Here is a 15,806-nt window from a genome sequence, read left to right as displayed (position 1 = left end):
ATTTCCGTTGGGGAAGCTTCAATCATAGGAAGTTAGGCAATGTTTGTTTTAACCAAGGATTCTGTTGGAAAGCACTTAGTGTTGAAACCAGTCCAGCCAGGAAGGTTAGAGTCTGTATCCCCATTGTACCTCATTATCACAAATGTCAGATCCTTTAATGTTGTATGTAATGATATGAAATATAAAAAAATTTCTCAAGAATCTCTTTTCTAATATCAAAAAGCGGTGGACCTTCTCTCCTTTTTGGTCGTGGAATTCGTGGAAGAGTCTGCCTCTCCAAAGCTTCTGTAACCATGTCAGAGCTACACTGGATAGCTATTCCATTTGTGGTGTGAGTGGTTCCATGACCTGAAGTAGTTTCCTCACTAAAATCAAATTGTCCCAAACCAGCACGGTATTCAATTTCTCAGAAAAAGAGTCAGGAACAAAAACTGGCCCTTTATTCAATTGCATTTGGGCTAAAGATGTGTCATACCGCACAATAGTCTTATGTGACGAACTGTGTCCAAATCCATTCAGAAGGTCGATAACTTTTTTTGAACCAGTTATGTGACGCAACGTTAAACCGAGTGACAAGGATTTCAGTGTATGCTTGCGACCTTTCGACTGAAGCACAATAATATCCTGAAGAATAGACAGCAGTTTAATATGGGTAACTTCATCAACCTTTACATAATCCTCTAATGTGGGGTCTTCTGATGCACCGATAATTCAAGCTAGAGTATTGTACGAGGAAACAGGTATCATTAATTTGCAGGCTACCAAATTAAAATCACAAGGCAAAGGAGGTCAACTACCTTCATACCCTTTACATAAATGCAATTCCGCTTTTAACTTTAAGGCTGCAGTGTACAGTGAATGTAGCGTATTGTCATCAAACTGTTTATGAATGGGCGTTTCACTTGAGTCTGTGGTTTCCGTGTCAGTACCAGTTGAATCGTTGGTTTCACTTGAAGACTGTATCTTTTCAACATGTTGAACATCTTCCACGAATACTAGCTCACTTTTGAAGCGTTTAGCAGGTAAATGAAAGACCAATTGTGGATACTTTAACTGAAGCCGCTTCTTTAACTTTTGAGACCTAGAATAATAAAAATAAAATATTTTGTATTATACAAGGGAGATAATTTACATACTTGAAAGTGGTTTTCTGATGCAAAATTACAAAACAAATTATGACATTAATATGAATACTAATACTAAAGTTGTTGAAATGTATCTTTCGTGTGATAATAAAGCCAGAAACAAAATTTCATTATTTCATGAGAGGGGGTCTATTAGAAGTGAAAATAAAAACGTTCAGTCCATATACTAGCACCTTTCTTGACAGATATTGACCAAACTTGGTGCGAGTGATCGTTATCATCAATGGGTAAAGCCTATCGAAAATCAGAAGAGTCGAAAAATATTTAGTATGAGTTATTGCCCTTGTTCTAGAAAATGTGTTCAATATTTAGCTTGTAAACATTCTAGATGGCACAATCCTGGACAGATTTTAGTAACATTATTCAGTATCTCCCTAAAAAGTTCAAAAGAAGTGTATGACTGAAGGTATAATATTTCATACTGGTGATTGCTACCAACACTGCCAAATATTTTTATTCAAAATCTTATTCAAAAGCTGCTAGACAGGTAGTGTTAGTACTGTTTGTCAGAGTGGTGCAGTGAATAAAGGCCTAACACTGTATACATGACACTAATAAGAAGTTTTTATTACTGATTTAATCATAGTGTACTTCATATTAATTTTTATTACAACATAAACATATCTACAACTATAATATAATACAAAAAGGCGGACAAATTTAACAAAACAAAAGAGAAACTCATCTACTATCTGTAGAATGAGTGAAACTAATAAGAAAAGGAATGAAAAGAAAAGCTTGAAAAGTGCACATTATATGTGGGATTTTACAGTATAAGTACAATTTTGAATTGTTTAGGGTTAAATTTTGATTTTTGAAATATTGTTTTTAGATTTATTATTATTAAATTGTTTGAAAGTTTTTGCCAAATATTATGAGATTTAAGAATAGAAACAAGTTTACGTAATACAATTTAGTTGAAAAATGAAAAAGGGAAAATTCAAAGTAACGAACAGAAATGGGTATATAATACAAGATAAAACATAAATCTATTATTTGTAGATAATAACATACATATAGACACAAAAAAAATAGAAGCAAAATAAATGAAACAGAAAACAATCTGTAGACATGATAAAGCACAAATCAAAAGGGAACTAGGTAAAAAAAAAAAGTAATCAATAATTATCTACTATTTGTAGATAAGAAAAAAAACATGCCTAAAATAGAAAGTCTTATTAAAAGTGGTGCTGAAAGAAGAAAAGTTAAAGACTTTTGAAATTTTCATAAAATCGGTAAATTAATGCATCGTTTAAATGTTCAGTATTAAGATTGCGATTGTGCCAGAGAGTAAAAGTGAAGGTATAGATGAAGGGAAAGAATTTGGGGTCAGTGTTAAGAAATAGAGTTTTTTCAGAGATATAAAGGTCAGAAGAGCAGAGAAAATTATTTACAAAAGTATTTACAAATTGTCGGAATGGTTTGATGGCTGTACAATTTAAAAATATATGTTCGATGGTTTCCGTTCCACATTTACAATAATTACATGTTGTGAAAAGATGTCCTAAACTTGCTGATAAAACTTTTTTCGTATGATGTGCATCATGCAGTGAGAGAAAGAAGAAGTCTTTTACATTACTAGTCTGTACCATTGATAAGATTGTTTGAAATTTATACAGAGGTGCATAGTGACAGTTTTTGGCTTAACAGTGCGGGTAGAAAGCAGTGCTTGATAGATTTGTTTACATTTTTCAACTTTCCAAGGTTAAAGTTTTGTTCTTTTTGAATTTTGAGAAGTTTGTTGAATTTTGATGGATAATATAGTGTATGAGAATCAGATAAGTTAAAGCCAATAGTATTTTTAAAGAGGAATTCCTAGCCAATAATTAAAGTGTGACACCCAAAGATTTTGATTACAAATTATGATTTGGGATATTTGCTGAAATTGCATTGCCATAACTTTGAGGTCTAAATTAGGGATCCCAAGCCCACCTTGTTCAGGATTATCACGTTTGATGAGTTAGAAATGATTGTTCCATAGAAATTTGAAAATGGCTGAATTTATTTGTTTCTATGCGGACTTGGATGGTGGAACGATTCTCGAGACATACACGGACAGACTGATAATATATGTGTTAATGACAATTAATTTTTCCCTAAAGCTTAACCCTCTATCAGTCCATCTTAAAGTCATACTTAAAGTTTTAGTCGCTATAATGTCCCAGTTTTTCCGAGTCTGACCCTTACCAAACCAAATACCTAATAATTTAATGACATCACGGATCAAATGATGATTTTGAACGGGTGGAATTGTTCATACACAATATTTTAGTTTTTTTGATACATTTAATTTAGACCCTGATATCTTACTAATTATATCAAATTCCTGGAGTATCAAGCCAAATGACTGTTACGAAGTCATAATAGAAGATACTCTAATAAAACAATAATGTAGTTAATTTCGATTCTGTCCAACGCTTTCTCTTGTTCAAAAGTGGATAGATTAGAAGGAATGTTTTTTCTGATTGATATGAAGAAGAATATAGTCAGGTAGAAGATTGTTGATGATAGTCTTGTCCTCTTAAGTCTCCTAGCTAGAATTTTAGAAATAATCTTATAGTCAGAACAGAGTAGAGAAATAGGTCGATTTTTTTGTAGTCTTGTTTGTCCCTTATAAGCCAAAGTAATTACGCCCTCCCTCATGGTTTTAGTTAATTCCTCTGAAAATGAATATTGTTGATAAGTTCACAGATGTCATCCCCTAAAATATCCCAATTTGCTTCATAAAAAGCCTTAACAGTCACCCCCCCGAGTTTTAGCATTCTAAAGGTCTTTTAGAGCCGCTAAAATTTCGTCATGGAGAAAAAAGGGTCTCTTATGAGGGATAGATCAGTGTCGGTGAGGGGTGTCAGTGGACAGTTAGAAAGATAAGTGTGAATGTTGTGTGCTTTAACATGCTGTGAGGTGTAGAGTTGTGTATAAAATGTATTATATTTTAAATATCCTCCCGTTTTGTAATATCCCCCCTTCAATTTTTATACGCCCACATCTCTTTATGTGGACGTATATTGTCGGCACCCCTGTCCATCTGTCCGTCCGTCAACATTTGCTTGTAAACGCTCTAAAAACTAGATTTTTTGATGGAATGGTATACATATTCATAAAAAGAAGATTAAGTTGAGTTATTGCCCTTGCCCCAAAATCTTGAAATCTGCTAATTACTCTCTTAGTTTTCAACTGATTTTGATGATACTTAAAATGGATGTTTCGTTTTTACCATCCGCATGCCGTGGTCCACTATCTTCTAGTTTATTTATACAATTTTTTTTTCCATTTCTTATTCCATTTAACTATTCTGACTTCACAATTGTTGTTGTGATACAAAACTTTTGCATTATGAATACCCAAAAAGTTAGACAAGAAATTTCAAGTAAGTACATCAGATGCAAATAAATTCTGAATTTACATAACTGTAGATAATGACGTCATTTTACACAATATTGACGTAAATCTATAGACTTATCGTTTGATGAAAGAACTATTTTTTCCCTTTTAACAATAAGTCATGTTTATCAAGATTGAATTCATTGAGTAAACATTTTAGGACTCATAGACAGATGTGAAGTGACCATCTTAGTCAAAGAATTGACATCAGGTCTTCTCAAGAGAGTGAGCCAGGAAATGGAGAATAAAACATTTTTCACTGCAGGTTTTTCCAGATTTTACTAATTCTTTTCACCTTACTATTAATTGACACCTGCTCCTAAAACCTTACCTCAATTTATAAAAGACCTTTAATCCTGTCTGTTTTCAAGAGTCTTCGACTAAGGGGTTCTCTAAATATTTCCATGTGCTTCTGTATCCAATCTTTAAAAATAGATGAGGAACAGCTGATGTTCTTCCATTTGATAAAAAAAAACATTACAAAAAAGATATACAGAACTCCCAGACCAAACTTTCTGCCACAATCTATTCTGAAATATAAAGATTAAAATTGAAAAAAGTTATAAGGCCAGTACAGTCTATGAGTTAATCTATGAAAGCAGTGCACAGAATATACGTTTTTTATATGCAATAATACATGAGCGACCGTCCTTAAATCTCGAACAGATTAATCACCAAACAATCTGTAACAGACAATATGAAAAATATTCATCTAAGCTCAATCATTAACATAAAAACTTAAACTTAAAAATACAATTGATTATGGACACTTCTCTGCAATGAATGGTAATCCAGCAACCATTAATTACATTCTCTTTCCCCTTATCTGATGGAACTCTTTCAGGTCAGTCATAATTTGATGTAAGTCATTAAAAGCACTCAGTACAGAAGCAGATCTGTTATCTGTGCTTACTTTTGAATAAACTTACAAATGAGAGTATCCCTTGATAGATCATAAAATGCCATCTGGAATGTAAACAAATTATATCTTAAAAAAGTCTTTGGCTGAGCTGTAGATTTTCTCAATTAATTGATAAATTAGACTTAAAGGGATTGTAAAGAGGTTTTCTACATCTTTTATGTGTATCAGGGACACTGGACAATTTGACTGTTTTCACACGTTTTTCCATTTTGCTATTGTTTCTACACAAAGTTTCCAAATGTATTTGACAAAACATCATCATCAGTTTTTCTATTCTCATGAATAATTTCATCTTCTTCATAATTAATTACATCATTCAGAACGTCCGAAATGACCTTGTGTAACTTGTCATGAACAATGACATCAGTACCTGTCCATACCCTACTCGTAAATTTCTCCTATAAGGGAAACCACACCTACACATTTGAATTCAACAATGTCACTTTCAAATATCACTGTCATAATATTTATAGAATACAAAGATTGAACAGAAAATCATCAAACTCAATGGATGCTCCACAGACTGACTTTAAGACAAACACACCTTTTAAGAGTGACAAAAGTATTTTATTCCAGAAGCTTTCATCCTCATCAGGTGAAATGATATGGAAAATAACCACTACCAAAGTTGAAACATCATAACCATATGAAGTTTTAGGTTACCTACAATACCATATACATTTCTTCTGCATACATTAGAACTTCATTTATCAATCAATGTTAATAATCAATATTTATAAATCAAATTTGATGAGATTAACTACAATGAGAAAACAAAATTAAGTCACTATTGAGGTCTTGTCTGACAGAATCAAAATGATCGCTGAATATTTGTTCCTTGACAAATCTATTAAATTTGATCCAGGTCAAGATCACAAAATTCAGATAATAAATGGCGAACTTTAAATTTTACGAAAATGTGCCACTCTCAGATAATAGAGCGTATGCCACTTCTAGTTTGAATTTTTTCTTCTTACATGATTCAGATTAATTATTATAGATAATCTGTATGGTTTTTGTCGACATTTGTGAATTACATCGAAAGCAGGGTCGTTCCAAAGATTTTTATAAACCTTAAATTCCCACGCCAAAACCGGAAGTGATTGAAAATTTTTAATGATGCAGTTTCATTTGTATTTGCAGTCTGTGAATACTATGTAAATTTTAGACCAATCCAATAATTAATGGCCGAGTAATTCAATAATTAATGGCCGAGTCTAAGATTTTAAAATCTTACATGCAGCACAATTAGAGCAATAAGTGGAAAAACGTAATGAAGGGTTAAAGTCATTTGTCATTTTAGATATTTTTAAATTCTTGGCGTATAAAAAATCGAACAAAAATAAGTATGAGTTGTTGCCCTGGTGTGAGTGTTCGTAATCACCCAAGGATGAACCCTTAAGAAAATCAGAAAAATCGAAAAACAATTAGTATGAGTTATTGCCCTTGTTCTTGAAAATGTGTTCAATTACACTATAGAAGGCACAATTCTCGACAGATTTTGACGAAACTTGGTGTGAGTGTTTGTTATCACTCAAGGATAAACTCTATTGACAATCAGAAAAATTGAAAAATATTGAGTATGAGTTATTGCCTTTGTTCTTGAAAACCCATTTAATTTTTAGCTCGTAAACACTCTAGAAGGCATAATTCTTGACAGAATTTTTTGTTAAGAATTTTGCTTTCTAGTGTTTATGAGCAATTGTGGATATTGCTCAAATTAAAACAGCGCTTCTGTTTTGGCCGTAAGCATGTATCTACAGATTTTCTTTTAGAATGTTTACCACTATTGTCTATAATACTTCAAGATGTAATCTCATTCTTTTTCCTGAAATAATTTCTTTTATTGACAGCAATCTTAGACAGATATCCAGCAGTTGAATATGATGGTTTTTCTCTACCAAAATCAGTACCAATGTTTTGTTTACCAATGGGAGCTACTGTAGAATGCTGGTCAGCTAAAGCACAACATCCATTACCTGTTTTTTCAACTTTTGTGTTAACTGATGCAGAAGGTGACAGGGTATGTTTACTAAATGTTTTACTTGCTTGGTATTGAGTGTCAGAAATTTGTGCACCAAGTTTATAGAGAACAAAATATTAGTTTTTGTTGTCAATGCTGTCACCCATGTCCATCCGTCCGCAATTGCAAGTAAACACCCTACATGGCACAATTCTAGACTGATTTCGACGAAACTTGGTATGTTTGTTTGTAATCACCCAAGGATGAGCCCTATTGAAAATCAGAAAAATTGAAAATATTCAGTATGAGTTATTTAGCTCCTAAACGCTTTAGAAGGTTCAATTAATGACAGATTTTGACGAAACTTAGTGTGAGTGTTTTTTTTTTCACTTAAGGATGAACCCTATTGAAAATCAGAAAAAATCGAAAAATAATTAGTATGAGTTATTGCCCTTATTCTTGAAAATGCGTAAACACACGAGAAGGCACAATTCTTGAAGGATTTTTACGAAACTTGGTGTGAGTGTATGTCATCACCCAATGATGAACGAAACGAAACTCAGAAAAATCTAAAAATATTATTGCCCTCGTTTTAGCCAACACTCAAGAAGGCCCAATTCTTGACAGATTTTGATGAAACTTGGTAATATTATTCAGTATCGCCTCAAAAAGTTCAAAATAAGTATGTCTGAAGGTAGAATATTTCATACTGGTAATTGTTACTGTACTGCCAAATATTTTTATTCAAAATCAAAGCTGCTATCTTTAAAACTATGATGCTTTGACAAGATGAAGATATGAGGCTTTAAATAATAAAACTTCTGTCAAAATACACTATGTACTTTTCCAAATCGTGTGTCTTAAAGCATACACCAACACATGTGAAATCATGGAAACTATAAATTTCATTAAAAACAATGACCTTTTTATACACCCAAATGGAAAATAAAGTAAAAGCATTAAATTTAGCTTGTAGAGAATGCAGTTTTTATCCAATTTTGATGAAACTTGATATGCATATTTCATGTATTTATACATTGATAAGATTTATTTTGAAATTGTTAACAATCAGATGAATGGTTTGAGAGTTACTTCTTTTTATACGCCCACATGAAATGGGAAAATTCCAAATAAAAGGGGGAATGGAACAAAACCAATCATGAAGATGATTAATTGTGATCTCAGTTGTAAATATCTATGATGTACAGGTCAAACATTTAACTTAACAAAGTAGGTAAAGCCCCTTGAGTAGCACCTCATTTTAATACATCTGGACATTCCTTCAAAACCACTATTCTGCAGAAAATTTATAATGCAGATTAAAAAAAATTATATCTGGCTGAATCCATTTTGATTAATAAACTTTACACAGAATTTTCACATGTTAATTCGAATGAATGGCAAAGCCATTTATGTAAGATTTAACATGTGAAAATTCGGCGTTCATCAACCAATGAACACAAAAATGTCTACATAAATCTTTATATTAACATTCGGTAGTTTTCAGGAATCTATCACCATACTTTTAAGGATAAAATTATTGACATAATATAGTTAAACCTATCATTATTGTGAGAAAAGTTGGCAAAAACAGCAACACAACTCCTGTCAATTAAGTTAAAGCCCTGCCCATTCGCTGCTAGGCTGACTGATGTATGAATACACAACAACACAAATAAAATTGAGTCGTTTTTTACAAATGAATGAAAATACATTTCTGAAAGTTGCTAAAGAGAAACAAATAAATTAGATATTCAACACAAACTCAGAAACCAAGATTTGTTCCATCATCTTGTCTATTTGAAGTTGAAAGTTTTTGGTGTATTCATACGCTAAATCCCAAGTTGTCACATGAAATGACGTCATTACAACATTATAACGTCATCAGTGATCACTAAGGAAATTTGTAGTTCATCAGTAAATGATCACTTTGCAGGTAATTGTTTGAGTAACAAAGACATCATAATTTTTATGACGTCATTATTGTAACAGTCATTTACTTTTTGATTGTGTTGGTTTTGAGGAATAAATGGTTTATTTGGGCAGAAGTTTTATTCTTTAAAGCCACATGGCGTATATTGTCATCATCCATGTCCGTCCGTCCACAATTGCTCGTAAACACTCTGGACTGAATTTGACAAAACTTAGTATGATTGTTTGTAATCACCCTATGAACCCTATTGAAAATCAGATAAATCAAAAACTATTTAGTATAAGTTATTGTCCTTATTCTTGAAATGCTCTCTAAACGGTTTGCTATGACCCAAGGATGAAACCTATTAAAAATCGAAAAATAATAATAGTTATTGCCCTTGTTCTTGAAAATGATTTCAATTTTTAGTCTTAAACACAACACTTAATAATAATATACAGTGTGTACACATGTGTATGACTGAAGGTTGAATATTTCATACTTATAATTGTTACTGTACTTCCAAATATTTTTATTTAAAATCAAAGCTGCCAGTGGGCTTATATTACCTTGCCTGGCAAGCTATCTTCATTTTTGAGTTTGATAATTTGATTTGTTTTTGAGATTTTGCTTTGACTTTTGATTATTTGAAAATTTATTATTAAACCACTAAAGACCATATCATTTCTGACAGCTGTTAGTGGGCGTATGTTATCTTGTCTGGCAAGCTATCTTTCATTGAAGAAATACGTGTCTGACTTGACGTTTCACTCTATTAGCTATATTGTGCAACTCTTGCTCACTCTACAGGCTACAATTCTTTACAGATTCTTTTGATTTTGATTTTTTTTGTCAATGTCATTATGAAGTTAATCCCTATCAATTTTCATGATGATCGGATAATATTTCACCGAAATATCGTGCCTGACTTGACGTTTCACTTTATTAGCTATATTGTGCTATATCGTGCTCAATCCACAGGCGACAATTCTTTACAGGTTCTTTTGATTTTTTATACGCCCCCATGAAATGGGGGGCGTATATATTGCCTTCACCCATGTCCGTCCGTCCACAATTGCTCGTAAACACTCTACAAGACACAATTCTTGACGGATTTTGACAAAACTTGGTATGAGTGTTCGTAATCACCCAAGGATGAACCCTATTGAAAATCAGAAGAATCGAAAAATATTTAGTATGAGTTATTGCCCTTGTTATTGAAAACACGTTAAAATTTTAGTTTGTAAACGCTCTAGAAGAGACAATTCTTGACAGATTTTAAAGAAACTGGGCATGAGTGTTTGTTATCACCCAAAGTTAAACCCTATTGAAAATCAGAAAAATCGAAAAATATTTAGTATGAGTTATTGCCCTTGCTATTGAAAACGCATTCACATTTAGCTCTTAAACACTAAAAGGCATGATTCTTTCTGGATTTGACAAAACTCTACAGGATATAGTTGTTCGTGGTCGACTTGACCCCACCGATGATGTAGAGTGATCTAACAGAATTAAATATTCTCATTTTCATTGTCTTTGTACTTTATAGTATATAATAGTCTAAAACAATTTACTTTCTATACCTGCTGCCATTAATCGCTTTTCTTCATTATTCCAGAAAATTTGAAGCAGTCAATGTAGATTATAAGTATTATGAATTTCTTTATTAGGTCCAAGAAGATTTATATGATAACCGTTATGATCATCTTTGATTTAGTTCATTGCATATTAGCATCACAATTATTGTAAACATAACTTTAACTCTGTGCCAGTGCCTTATATTGAATAGTAACTGGTTACTATTTACATTCTCTACACATTGTTTTAATTTTCACTTTCCTTTTCCCAAGGTCCTATTCCTTCGTCCTGCCACTGTGATTTTTCTGGTTTTTAATATGTTTGTCATTTTGTAGCTTGTCCTTAAATTGTCTGTGTCTTTTCGGCCGTTTTGTGTTTGGGAAATAGCAGTTCAAGGCGTGATCTTTCCCTTGCTTTCCTAAAAGCAGTGTCTACAATTTCGTCTTTATATCCCGAACTCTTCAGATGTTTAGCAAATTGAAATAATCTATAGTTTTCCCATTCTTTCTTTCTTTCTTCTTTCTTATATGAAATGGGGGGCGTATATTGGCATCACCCATGTCTGTTGTCCACAATTGCTCGTAACATTCTTGAAGGCACAATTCTTGACGGATTTTGATGAAACTTTGTATATAATCAGATAAGAATGAACACTATTGAAAATCAGGAAAATCGAATAATATAAAGTTTGGGTTATTGTTCTTGTTCTTGAAAAAGTGTTTAATTTTAGGTTGTAAACACTCTAGAAGACACAATTCTTGACAGATTCTAATGAAACTTGTTGTGAGTGTTTGTAATCACCCAAGGATGAACCCAATTGAAAATTCGAAAAATATTAAGTATGAGCACATGAAAGTATTTGTCTCGTAAACACTATAGAAGGCATAATTCTTGACAGATTTTCACAAAACTTGGTGTGAGTGATTGCAAGCATGAACCCTATTGAAAATCAGAAAAATCTTGCCCTTGTTCTTACATGTTCAAATTTTTGCACAATTCTTGATGATTGTAACTGGATTTGAAGAAATTGTTTATTATTACCAAAATCAATGATTCAATGAGATATCTTATATTAGTTTTTAACATTGTTCTTGAAAATGCTTTTAATTTTTAGCTGCCAGTGGGCATATATTACCTTGCCTGGCAAGCTATCTTTTCATGTCTGCAGAGTGAGTAATCATTGTTTTTTTTTTTAACTTTTTCTTTAGTTATGTTAAGTTATAATTCTCTTTTAGTCTATTTCTGCTCTTTTTTTTTTTTAGATATTTGGTGCAGCAGTGACATTCTATGAGGAATATTCAGAGGACAGACTCAGTGATCTACAAATGAGACACTTAGGATTAAAAAATAAACATATTCGTGAGCAATACCGTATATTAAAAACTGTTCATTCTAATAAAAGTATCTGTTTGTTGTCTCATTATCCCTTTTTTGATGCCTTTAAGAAGTTTTTATCCTGCCTTTATAAGATCTGTATAACAGGTCCACATGATGTGCCTATAGAAAGGTAAGTGAAAACTATATTTGAAATAACCTTAAACCAGTGCATTATGAAAAAGATATTGCAGAATTCTCTTTGATTAATTCTATATCTTCAACATTTCACAAAATAATAGGCATTTAAAAAAAAAATAGTGAAATTAAAACAACATTAACATGACATAAAGATAGCTTGCGAGGCAAGGTAACATACGCCCACTGGCAGCTGTCAGAAATTTATAAAACAGTCTTTAGTGACTGAAGTACAGTTTTCTCATATTGAAGAAATTTTATTAGTTTGAATTCAATTACATATATATGCCAGTTATTTATGCTGAGTAATTCCACAAAATTTTTTAAAATCAATATCAATAACCCAAATACAACAAACAATTAAATCACACAGCTCTAATCAAGGGCAAAAAACAACTTTTGACGCGTGTTTACAAAGTAAAGGGCAATGACTCAAAATAAGTTCATAAAAAATATCTCAAGTTAGAACTTGTCCGAGATCTTATCAATTCCAATGATCACACCAAGTTTCATCAAAATCGGTTGAAAACTGTAGCGTCTATTGTGCTCACAAGCAAATTTTGACACATTTGTCCAAGATCTTATGAATTCCAATGATTACACCAAGTGATACGACCACATATTCATGTGGGCGTATAAAAAGTCAGCAATTCATCCAGCAAGTCATGGTCAACACACTGCAGCTAAATACTTTTAGTGGGAGATATTAGGATGTAATAATGTTACCAATAAATAAAAGACAACTAAGGCTTACCTTCGAGGTTTTTCCTTATTGATATTATCAAACAAAATATGTTCAAAATTATATAACTAAAGCACACATTTATGAATTCTTAACTAAGAATTAGACGACACATTATACAAGAATACGTATTATATTCGGAAATATACATTTAATAATGTTTAAATTTTACCACATACATCACGACAAATAACTGTAAACAAATTCAAATTATAACCGTTTGATATTGAAACATTTAAATTTACATATTTAAGACTTATACTTTTACAACACTTATAGCACTTACAACAACAATATTAAATACTAATTGTCACTTTCTAAAATTAAGACTAATTTTGCAATTGGACGGGTTAAGACCGTTCCCTTTGTTTTAACTTCTGACTAGACTGTTTTTATCTGGAAAGGTTTCTAATACTATTCCAATAGGCCAAGGGCCTCTAGGAGCAGAAGAGTCTACAATTAACACTATATCACCTATTTTAATGTTTTTAGATGGATTTAACCATTTTTCATGAGATTGCATAGTATGTAAATATTCTTCAGTCCAGCGTTTCCAGAATAAGTCAGTTAAATACTATTTATTTTCACAATTGACGTAGCCTCAGACAATTCTAGTTTGCTACACGCGACCTTCCAAGTACAAAAGCACAATTTACTTCACCAGATTGGTTTTCATGGCGCACATAGGTTACCATACCATAACCATCATTTGAAGCTTCCGCGAAATGATGCAATTGGAGATTGATTATTTTTTTGTAATTTTTTAGGCTTGATCGACAGAAATTTCATGCAAATTATCTAAATCTTGCATCCATTTTTTCCACTCAGTATTTTGTTCAACTGGAATAAGTTCATATCAACCTAGTTTTTGGGGACAAAGTTCTTGTAAGATAATTTTGGCTCTCAAAATAAATGGAGACGCAAAACCAAAAGGGTCATAAACTGATGACATAACGGAAAGAATATTTCTTCGTGTAGGTTTTGACGACAAATTTTGTACTTCAAAAACAATTTGATCACTTTCAATAGACCATTTGACACCTAATGAACGTTTATCAGGTAAGGAATCGAAATCTAAATTTTTTACTTCACCAGCATGATTTGATTTTGGAACTGCTTTTAATAATTCTCGACTATTACTAAGCCACTTTGTTATATTAAAACCACCCTTTTGCAAAACATTTCGAATATCAGTAGCCAAGTCTATAGCTTCACTTTCTTTAGATACAGATTTTACTAAATAGTCAACATAGAAATCGCTGTTTATAGAATTGATTAATTCTGGACTACAAATATCAATATTATCATTAGCTACACGTTTTAATGCATAATTTGCACAACTTGGTGTACTTATTGCACCGAAAAGATGCACATTGACAAGCATGTTACCACTGGGCCACCATAGAAATCTCATCATATCACAATCATGTTTTGTCACGCAGACCTGGTAGAACATACTTTCAATGTCTGCCATAAATGCATAAGGTTCCTGATGCCAACTTAATATGACACCTAATAAATTATTTGTTAAGTCAGGACCAGACAATAACTGAGAATTTGAAGATTATCATATATCATATCAAAAGAGGACAATTAAAAACAACACAAACTTTTTCTGGTTTGCAAGGATGACTAACATTATAGTGCGCAATAAACCAAACTCGGCCATCGGGACTTTCTCAGCATAATTATTTGTTTCTAAATCAGTCATAAAGGCAGTATATTTCTCATGAAGCATACTTATAACAGCTAGCCTTTTTTGAAGTTTATAAGCAAACATTTCTGCTTGTAACTTCTTATCTGGCATATGGAAAGTTTTATCACCAAATGGCAAATCTGTTACATAATGATTATCAACTAATTTTACAGGGTTTTAAAATGTCCATATTTTCAATTTTCGATTTTGACCTTTGTTGACTTTTGTTGACCTATACTTTTTGACCTGTATGATGTAGAAGCTTTAGATTTGGAACACAACATAACATTCAGAATATCAATTAACTTATGTCAAATAATTGAGGTGGGAGTGGCACATCCGGGTTAAATTACTCCTTATTAACATTTTTGGCCAGAGAGTACACCTCATCACAGACAAAATAAAAATTTTGAAGTGGGCGTGCCACATCCGGTGTGGATTTACCTTTACCTGAAATATTTGCAATTGTCATAACTTGCAAAGGTTGCAATTATCACCCTATAAATTTTACTTGAAAATAATTCACTACTGAAGACAATTTGGGATAAGATTACAGTTGTTTAACTCTTTACTTTAAAAACGGGAATAGGTTTAACAATTTTTAAAAACTTCATTTTAGAATTTTAACATAAATAACCTTTACCTTTGCATCGTCAAAGGTCATTGACCTAGGATGACCATTCTTACTTTGATCTTTGATGTCCAATATATACTTCCGGTTTTACAGAAGTCTGAAAACAGCAATTTTCGAAACTTCAGAGGCTCATATTACTTTTATTTGACTTTTGTTGACCTTTTGACCAGAACAAAAGATATTGTGCTCAACCAGATCAATTCAAATATATCTTCATTTGTATTGTGTGGTGTTTATTATCAGTTTTAAAGTGATTATAAAATTCGACTTTTTACTACCGAATGATAACACAATGTTATCAATCAATGCGTCTTTTCA

General features: G+C 32.1%; 2 protein-coding genes across 2 annotated transcripts; one reads left to right on the top strand and one right to left on the bottom strand.

Moving 5' to 3' along the window:
- Window positions 1-789: 789 nt before the first annotated feature.
- On the bottom strand, window positions 790-5,495 carry LOTGIDRAFT_157519 (hypothetical protein; the record flags this gene model as incomplete). The annotated part of the gene is made up of 2 exons (XM_009049726.1): window positions 790-1,081; window positions 5,443-5,495. 2 exons carry the CDS (start codon window positions 5,493-5,495, stop codon window positions 790-792), a joined length of 345 nt encoding a protein of 114 aa, XP_009047974.1.
- Window positions 5,496-6,267: 772 nt separating this feature from the next.
- On the top strand, window positions 6,268-15,159 carry LOTGIDRAFT_157518 (hypothetical protein; the record flags this gene model as incomplete). The annotated part of the gene is made up of 4 exons (XM_009049725.1): window positions 6,268-6,316; window positions 7,305-7,474; window positions 12,167-12,411; window positions 15,114-15,159. The coding sequence occupies 4 exons, from the start codon at window positions 6,268-6,270 to the stop codon at window positions 15,157-15,159; spliced, it is 510 nt and encodes a 169-aa protein (XP_009047973.1).
- Window positions 15,160-15,806: the final 647 nt, after the last annotated feature.

Source organism: Lottia gigantea (genome assembly GCF_000327385.1).
Source record: "Lottia gigantea unplaced genomic scaffold LOTGIsca_14, whole genome shotgun sequence".
NCBI lineage: Eukaryota > Metazoa > Mollusca > Gastropoda > Lottiidae > Lottia > Lottia gigantea.
The sequence above is the reverse complement of the archived record's forward strand: the minus strand, read 5'-3'. Positions and strand labels throughout refer to the sequence as shown.